This window comes from Acipenser ruthenus, chromosome 23, assembly GCF_902713425.1.
Source record: "Acipenser ruthenus chromosome 23, fAciRut3.2 maternal haplotype, whole genome shotgun sequence".
Taxonomy (NCBI): domain Eukaryota; kingdom Metazoa; phylum Chordata; class Actinopteri; order Acipenseriformes; family Acipenseridae; genus Acipenser; species Acipenser ruthenus.
The window spans coordinates 12,999,846-13,008,705 of NC_081211.1; the positions used below are offsets into that span (position 1 = coordinate 12,999,846).

General features: G+C 36.9%; 1 protein-coding gene across 1 annotated transcript; it reads right to left on the minus strand.

Annotated features, from left to right (window-relative positions):
* Positions 1–2,641: 2,641 nt before the first annotated feature.
* On the minus strand, positions 2,642–8,092 carry LOC117419272 (interferon-induced very large GTPase 1-like). The gene is given in 3 exon segments (XM_058996635.1): positions 2,642–5,887; positions 5,890–6,343; positions 6,428–8,092. Coding segments are annotated over 3 exon segments (4,623 nt in total). The 5' UTR covers positions 7,985–8,092; the 3' UTR covers positions 2,642–3,275.
* Between the last annotated feature and the right edge of the window lie 768 nt (positions 8,093–8,860).

Below are 8,860 nucleotides of genomic sequence, written 5' to 3' on the forward strand. Positions count from 1 at the left end.
TTTTAGTTTCGGCAGACCACAAAACTTTTTGCCACATGGCTACAGAATTTTTTTCGCGAGTAAGGAATGGAAGATGGTGATGATGATGATGATGATGATGATGATGAAAAAAGGAGAATGACAATTTTACCTTAGTTTGACGACTTATATCTCAGTGTGTATTAGAGGTATTTACGTTTTTTTTCACATTCGATCTAAGTAAGCTTAAAACTTTATGTTTAAAGTGGAATGGTACAACATGGTCAAAACAGCAAAACTCTTGGTGCTGTATAGAGTCTCGGCAGTTCCGCCAAGTTTTTCTAACTTGTAGCGAGGAACTACCGTTGCTCTCAATTATTATTTCAGGACTGCAACCCCTTGGTTTATACGCTACCAATACCCATAGTTGGGTAGAGCCAGCATTATTATTTAAATGGTCAAGTAGACCATAAAAGAAAAATAAAAAGAACTTGAACCGTGAACACACAGTGGGTCCCAATTCAAATGGTTTTATAAAAAAAACAGATTCTTCCTATGGAAGCCGTTTAAACCAAAACCTTAAGACAATTTGCTCTTGATTTCAATATTTGTGAACACTGTTTCCTGCATAAAATCATTTAAACATTTTCTACAAGTTTTCAGTTTCTACAATTTTTATCACTTCAATGAACCATACATAACACTCATCGAGTTTGAGGTTTACTTTGTTTGTTACACAAACATATACTGCACTTGGAGGAACAAAGATAGAGCTGGATAAAAAATATTTTTATGTAAAATTTGTAAATAAAAAGTATCATATAATGTGACAAGTACAGTATTGTACATTGTACTGTTATATTTATTCAATGCGTAGTAGCACAAAGATAGAGCTCCCCCTCTCAAATTTTAGTAGACCCACACAGGGTATGTTCCTATGGAAAATCTTTTAAGAGCATCTGTAAAGTGATTAGTTAAGTAATCAGTGATCTTATATGTGATGTCATACATATGCATAATGGCGCAGAGTTAAGGTTGTGTGTCAAACTTGTGATTTCCTAATTTTTGAGGTTTCTGTTTGAGCGACCTTAACATTACTGTAACGCAGTGTTTGCTATGAATATATATATAGAATGCTAGCTGGGCTTCAGTGAGTTCCAGGAGAATAATTCCATCAAGGGTGTCTGTGATGTCATCATAAAGTATGAGACTCTTCAAACTGAGTTGGGATTATTTACCTATAATTCACTGAAACCAATCTTTTGTTATAATACATCAGCATCTTATTCGCTTTTTATGTATCTATGTTGAATAAGTAGCCTTGCATTTAACGGGTTAAATCACATCGGGCCGCTGATTTCTCTGCAGGTACCTGAAGAGGGGCACCCCTCCTACAAGCCCCACTTGTATTTAGCCCGGCCCAACGTGGTTGACTGGGGCAGAACAGAGGACAAACATGCCACATGACAATTGCACAGCTTCTTCGCTGGAAAAAGCCTTGCACTTAAAGGGTTAAATCACTTTGGGCTGCCAATTTCTCTGCCGATACCTGACAAGGGGCAACCCCTCTGCAATTAGTATCTATAAATAAATGAAATAGACACAGGTGTTAAGCTTCAAATTGCAAGTGACATCAGAGGTCATGTATGATCGTGTAGATCCGTGGTTTTCAGTCCTGGTCCTGGAGTACCACTGCGTCTGCTGGGCTTTGTTCCAACCAAGCTACTCTCAATTAATTGAACTAATAATTTGCCTAATCAGAGACAATAAATTATTTTAAACAGTGGGGTTTAAAGTTAATATACAATCGTATATAAAAAAAAAAAAAAAAAAAAAAAAATTCTCCAACTTCAAATTGTGTATAAATTACACAATTTAAAAAGCCAAATTAAGGAAATTAATAGTTCAATTAAGGGTTCAAGTAAGTAAGTAATTGAGAGGTCGGTTGGAACAAAAACCAGCAGGGCAGGGGGGCTCCAGGACCAGGGTTGAGAAACACTGGTCTAGAGCAGGGGAAGTCAATTCCAGTCCTCGAGGGCCAAAGTTTTTCTGGTTTTTGTTGGAACCACCAAGCTGTTAGTCTGTTAGTTAATTAGCCTAATTATTTGATTACTAGAAGAGAAACCGGAACCCTTTTGCTCCTCAGTGCCTTATAATGTTTTACAGGTATGATACAATTGTATTTTGAATAAATCAAGACAGTGCATCATTTAAATCAACAAATGAAAAATATCACCCAAAAAATATCTTACATTTTTTTTCATATGGCCAAATAATTCAATCAATCAAGCAATTAAGAGCTGGAGTTGTAATAAAAACCAGAAATAAGGACTGGAATTGCCTCCCCCTGGTCAAGAGGAATATAACATTTTGAGGTTACCACTATGCTGTTATGAAATGTGCTGAAAAACTTGAAAAGACTTTTAAATTATCAAAAATGAGAATTATTTTAAATATGGTTACACATGAATTTAGAAACTAAAGTAAAATAAACTAAATATTATGATAATCATTTTGACTAAAGAAAATCTTTCCTCATGCCATTAATGAACTGAAAGAGAACACATTAAAAGAGTCATTATTACACAAACACAATCGTGAAGTCATTTGAAGCTGAAGTTTTATTCAGTGAATCGGAGCACACAGGACTTATTACATATGTTACATTGTCATGATACTTCGGAAAAAAAATTAGACAATCAAGTCACTCTGGCATGCATTTATGAGAAATAACAGAAGAAAATAATAAAGCAAACTTCTACATATTTGTATGATATTGTGTTCAAACCACAGATACAATAGTAATAATAATAATAAAAAGTTTAATTCAAAAGGAAAAGTTTAATGGTAAATAACTCTGCATTGCTGCCACATGAATAATTTTACCCCTAATTTAATAGCTTTAATTCTTTGTTAAGTTTGTTGAGACACAAAAGATCATGAAATTAAAAGGAGCGTTCTTTCCCCCTTCTACATTATTAGCAATTGGAGTTTAATTACACACAGCTGTACACATGGCAGTTTAATTAGATATTGCTGGCACATGGAAGTTTTTTTCTTCTCATTCCATATAACCATTACAAATTGAAACAAAATGAATCCAAATACATTTTCAGCTTTGCACAAAGAAAAATAATGTAAAAATAACTTGTGTTTACTTCACATATTATGTTATGTATTGTTATTCTTTTAAAATAACAAATTTGTTGGAGGATGATATAGTTAATATACCTGTTGGAAAACACAGGTCCTAACAGTGACTTGTCATTTTAAAAAGTTACCGAAATTCACTGGTCAAACACATTATGTTGACAGTTCTAAGCTTTCAATAGCTTCACTTTGTGTGATATTTTTCCACTGAGCTGGAATTTCACCCTTTCCATGAAATTTTTTTGAATATTTTTTTTCCCCAGGTCTGATTGGAATTTACACACAAACCATTTCCAATATGGTTGTAATGAGCTGTCTGGTGTAATGCTCCACTTTGCATGTCTGGGCCCAGCTTCTCTGTAATTTCTGAAAGGAATGTGTTTGTCATCACTCAGTACCAAGTTGCAGTTACTAGCTACAAGGCTAGAGCAAATATCTGTAACTAGATTGTCAGTTTTATACCATGCACCAGCACATATTCCTTGAGGGCGATGGAACCCAACACTGTGATCTCCGTCATGATCAGAGATTGTGTTTGTGCAGATCGCATTACAAAATGGACACTGCTCCCAACATCCACAGAGATGTTCAAACAGTTTGTCTTGTATTTCTGTCCTGGATGATTTCGTATTTGTTGAAGATTTCATAGTAAATTCCCTTTCTAAATCTTCAACAACATGTTCCAGCACCGTCATCATTGCTTCTTTAAGGAACTTGATATCCTTAATCTCCTGATATTCCACACTCTTCAGGTCACCTCTTGTGAACTCTAGGTCTTCTTTGAGCTCATCACAAAACTCATCCAGCCACACTGGAACATTGCCATTTTTGTCTTGAACCACTTCTGTTGATTTAGAAGTTGCGAATGTAACACGAGTCTTGAAGTGCTCAAGACTTTTTCTGAAGACTTTAAGTATTCTGGGATTTTTCCCATCCCAGCAATAGTTATCAATGGACTGGCTAATAAATTCCTCAAAATACTGTTTTGGAAAATGGATGTATCTCATAAACTTATCAAAGTTTTCATCTTCTGCCAGAGTTTTCAGAATGTGGCTTTCCAGAGTGAATCTATTGCTCCTAAAGGCAGGAGTGTTGGATCTGATTTCACCTGCTAGGTCTTTATTTGTCTTATTATAGACCTGCTGATGGATTGCCTCTTTTAATTTGCTACTTACAAAGTCAGCCAGCCCAGTGGTGGATGTCGCACCCTTGCAGGAGGTCGTAAAAATCCCAAAGTAGTCCACTTTCTTATTTTTAAGGTATGTAAGTGGATCATTAGCCAATTGGAATGCATTATGCATTTCTTGAAACCTCAGTGCTGCTTGATAACATAACATTAAACATAAATCTGTTTTGTAATTGTTGTTAAATACAAATCTTTTTTCCTGAGATTCAAAATCTTGTATATCCTTTAGTATTTTATTTACTATTTCATGCATGAAGGTTGGACTGTAATCAACATTGGCACGCTCCTTCTCTTTAATGCTTTTAGTAACACAGCGGATTATGTCTTGTGTCAACCTTCTGGCAAGCTGGTTAGCCTCTTCAGTTGTGATAGTGGTTTTAAAGAAATATTTTTTCTTTATCGATATGTAATCCGAGAAATCCCAGGCAGACTGTAAGTTTCTATATGAGCCACTCTGACGTCTTGGAAAAAGAGGCTCGCCTACTAAACGGTCAATGAGAATTTGCTCTGTGTCAATTTCTACATCCATTTTTTTTAGCAGGGGCATGTCTGAAGACACCTCACACACCCAAGCAGTCCACAATTTCTCAAATTCTCTTTCTAGTTTATCTCCATCCAAATCTTTGGCTTTAAGTTTCAATGCCAGCTCTTTGCTCCGTCTCAGCAGTTGATCTTCATATTTAGATTTCTTTTTCTCTAAATCCCAACAACTTTTCTTCATCCTAATAAGTTTTTCAAATTTCCTTTTAGTTTCTCCAATTATCTGTTCTTTAACATCTGCAACTTTCTGTTCAATGTTTCTTTTCCATTGAATCAGTATCACTTGATCCTTGTCTTCAGAAAAATAACATTCCATGTCTTTTGTGATATCTTTGTATTCTTTCTGCATTTCTGCTTCAAGGTCCTCCTTTTTAACATTCTCCTTTCTGTCATTCTCAATTTTAATCTTCAGTTTGTTTTCAATGTCAAGCATCCGACTTCTCAGCCTCCAGGTCCAGTCTGCATACTTTTCCTCTAACTTCCTGTATGCTGCAATCTCAAGTGTGTTCTTGAAGCTAAAAACAAAGTTTTCTGCAAGGAGTGCGCTCCAGAGATCTTGGATGCGTGTTTTAAAGCCAGAGATCTTCAATGTATTCTGGTGTGTCACAGAACAGAGCAGCATCCGTTTCAGCTTCTGAACGTTTTCACTGTAGCTTGGATTAGGAGGTGCCATTGGTGGATTACCTTCCCAAAGATGAGCAAAGTAATGGATGTGTGTGTTAAATTCAAATCTGATTACATCATTAAAGCAGCTAACATCACACAGCTCCTGTTCTGCAGCTGTACGCGACATGTCATCTAATTTCGCCAGCATTTGCATTTTTCCTTCCATATTTTTGTCTCCTGCAGTAACTTCTCCAACGTTCTGGTGCACAAACATGCAGCTAGGGGTAAGATTTATCTGCTTCATTCTCAGAAATGCCTGAACAGCAATTTGAATAACATCTTGCATATCAGAGGGGTTCTCTCCAAATATATTTATAAGGGTCAGGTTACCAAGACCAATAACAAAGGTTGCCAACTCATTGTCATGGTTAAGGGTTGATTTTCCAACAGTCCTTCTGTGTCTACCACAAGAACATAATCCAACTGTTTCTCTCGTCTCAGATCCTCCTTCACTCTAACCAGCTGCATGAAAGCTCCTCGGGTGCATCTGCCTGCACTGACTGCAAACTGGAGTCCAAACATTGCATTCAGCAGAGTGGACTTCCCAGTGCTCTGAATGCCCAGAACAGAAAGAACAAAGACTCTTTGGTCACCAAGCTTCTCAATGACTTTGTCTAGAACTGAGCTGATCAATTTCAGGGGTACATGTGAAGCATCCCCATCCATCAGTTCAATAGGATATCCAGAAATCATCATTTCTGCAGCAATTTCTGGGAGAGAATCTCTTTCTTTTTGTTTGATTGACTGAGACTCCAAAACTTCATAAATTTGACCTACTTCCCTTAAAAAGTGTTCAAGGCTGAAAGCAGAAGCAATACGCTCAGTTGATAACTTGTCCAGTTCCTTTTGTAAGCAATCGATGTTTTCCCCACTTTGTTTTAAAGTTTGCATCTGTGACCACTTCTCATGTTGTATTTCATCAAATACGGAAAGCTTTTCTGATGTAAGATCATTTAAAAATATTTCCATCCATTTGAGAAAAAACATTTTAGTAACCTCAGAGTTGCACTGTAGATTTGCAAGAAATGTTTTTATTAGATTGTTCAAAGGTGAAGCTTTTCTGTACTGATGTTTTCTGATGTCATTTTTTGCCTGTTCAATATTACTTCTGTGTTGTTCAATGCTTATGTTTCCTTTGATCGGCAAATGGTTAAGCTCCTTGTTTTTCTTGCACCATTTATGCCATAGTTCCCCTTGCAGTGGTAGGTACTTCTCTTTAATGACAGACAACTTCTCACTTTTCAATGGTGCCAGTAATGCCTCTGCTAAGGACTTGCCCAGCTTGCAGTGTTCATGGTCTTCTTCAATCAGAAAGCCAAGGTTCCTAGCAATACCTGTGCATGTCTTAATACTGGAGGTATGCTTGGAAGTGCCCAATAGACGCTTAATTGTTGTTACAAGATCCTCAACAAGGTCAGCCTCATTTCTGCTCTCAGCAGCTATTATAACTTTTATCCCTTGTTGATCTGAAATTTCTTTCATGTCAGCAAAAAGACAGATTAGGGGCTTTGGAGATTTATAAAGTTCCTGCAGAATTGCATTGCCTTTTTCATTTCGATCAGCATCTGTGAGAAGGACAACATTGATTGTTGCAGTCTTGAGTAAAAATTCTAACTGTTCGTCATGTTCTCTTGCATCTCCATGAAGATTAGTGAATGCAACACAGTCATCAAAAACATCATCGTCCTTCCCACCTGGGAAATACCATGATATCTCCACAACCCCATCCATTAAAAGGCAAGGTGCACTACTGCCTTTGCAGTGCCTGTGGAAAAAGGTATTGTGCTTTTGGTTGTTCAATAAATTGTTCAAGATCTGAGATTTCGATGATGGAGAATGACCAAACCGTATGAATGATACGGTTGGAAGTTCAGCTTCATAAAGCGAATGGCTTTTGCACTTGTCTGTCTTACTTTGTTGATTAAACCTTTCTGAACATTTCCAGCTCTTTTTAAGTTGCACAAAAGACCATGAAAGAAATTCTGTCTTTGATGTGAAGGGGTTGGGCACCAAACAAGGAAGCGCATGCTGGCAAAATGAAAGCTTTGTTGAAATGTACTGCCACAAAAAACTGTCAGCACAGTGAAAAATAGCCATTTGAACATCCATGGGGTGAATGTGTTCTGGTTCATGTTCAGTTTTGATATTTATCCTTGTATTACGGCCGCCAAAAAAGTCATCAAAACTCATTGCCACAGTTGAAGTACTGCTTGTGGTTTGCTTTGAATTGCTTTTGACTTTGCAAAACACATCCCTTGCCTTGTAGTCCAACATCAAAAGCTTTTGCAGGTAAAAAAACAACAATTCCTGTTCTGTGGAGGGCTGGCATTCTTCTAAAGCTGATTTATCAATCACAAGGATGTCTGATGTTGTCATTTTCTTTGGATAATATTTATGAAGCCCCAGTCTTTCTATTACACCCCACTCCTTGTTTGTTAATGCTACACATTTTTCTTTTGGCATTGACTCTGGCTGTGTTTTCATTTTAATAATATCCTCCAAATCTTCTGCTAAACTCTCTTCTTTTTTCTGACCTTTTTTAATCACTGCGTGGTAGGTTCCATTTGAAATAGAATTCAATTCTTCCTCAAGTTTGTCCCAACCACTGACCGGTTCAACAGAGAAGTCAATTAGCATTGCAATTTCTTTAGATACAGATTCTTTCAAATGAGCTTTCATGAAGGCCAAACGTTGTTCCTTCTCATTAGGAGACACTTCAGTGCAATCAGCTGCTACTGTCAACCCTGTTGAGATCAAGAAGGCTTGAGATCTAGCAACACTCTCATTTCTAAGTCTGCAATACTTGTCGTGGGCACTTTGTAGTTTACTGAGTAAGAAGTTAATTTCTGGCCATCCAAGAAGGTAATCAAAGGTGTTGTTTTTATCAGAGTATCCTATGGCTGCACTAATTGTGAGCAATAACAACTCTTCCTCTGTCTTCTGTGTCTGTATTAAATTCTTACGTAAACAGTAGAGAGAATCAGTAATCATACAGGTGTTTCTAACCTTTGCGCTACGTACAGTATCCTCAGAAGAACTGTGTGTGTAAGACGTTTCCTGGATGTCATTTTTTGCTTCATTTAAAAGTTTAGCCAACTGAGAAAATTCAGATAGTAAAACCTCACTTGGCTGGTCATTGCTGGACTGATAAATCCATCTCATAATGTTGGATCGATTTGGGAAGTTTTCTATGCTTACATTATAGATGTCATCTTCCAGAAGATGACGCATTAGAGACCTGATTTTAACTGTGTTTTCACAAGTAGAATTAGTATGTGTTGAAACAACTTCTCAGGAAATCCTGAAAATACTCATCAGAAAGAAATATGCTGGTCCATGCAATCACATTCTTCGTTTCAT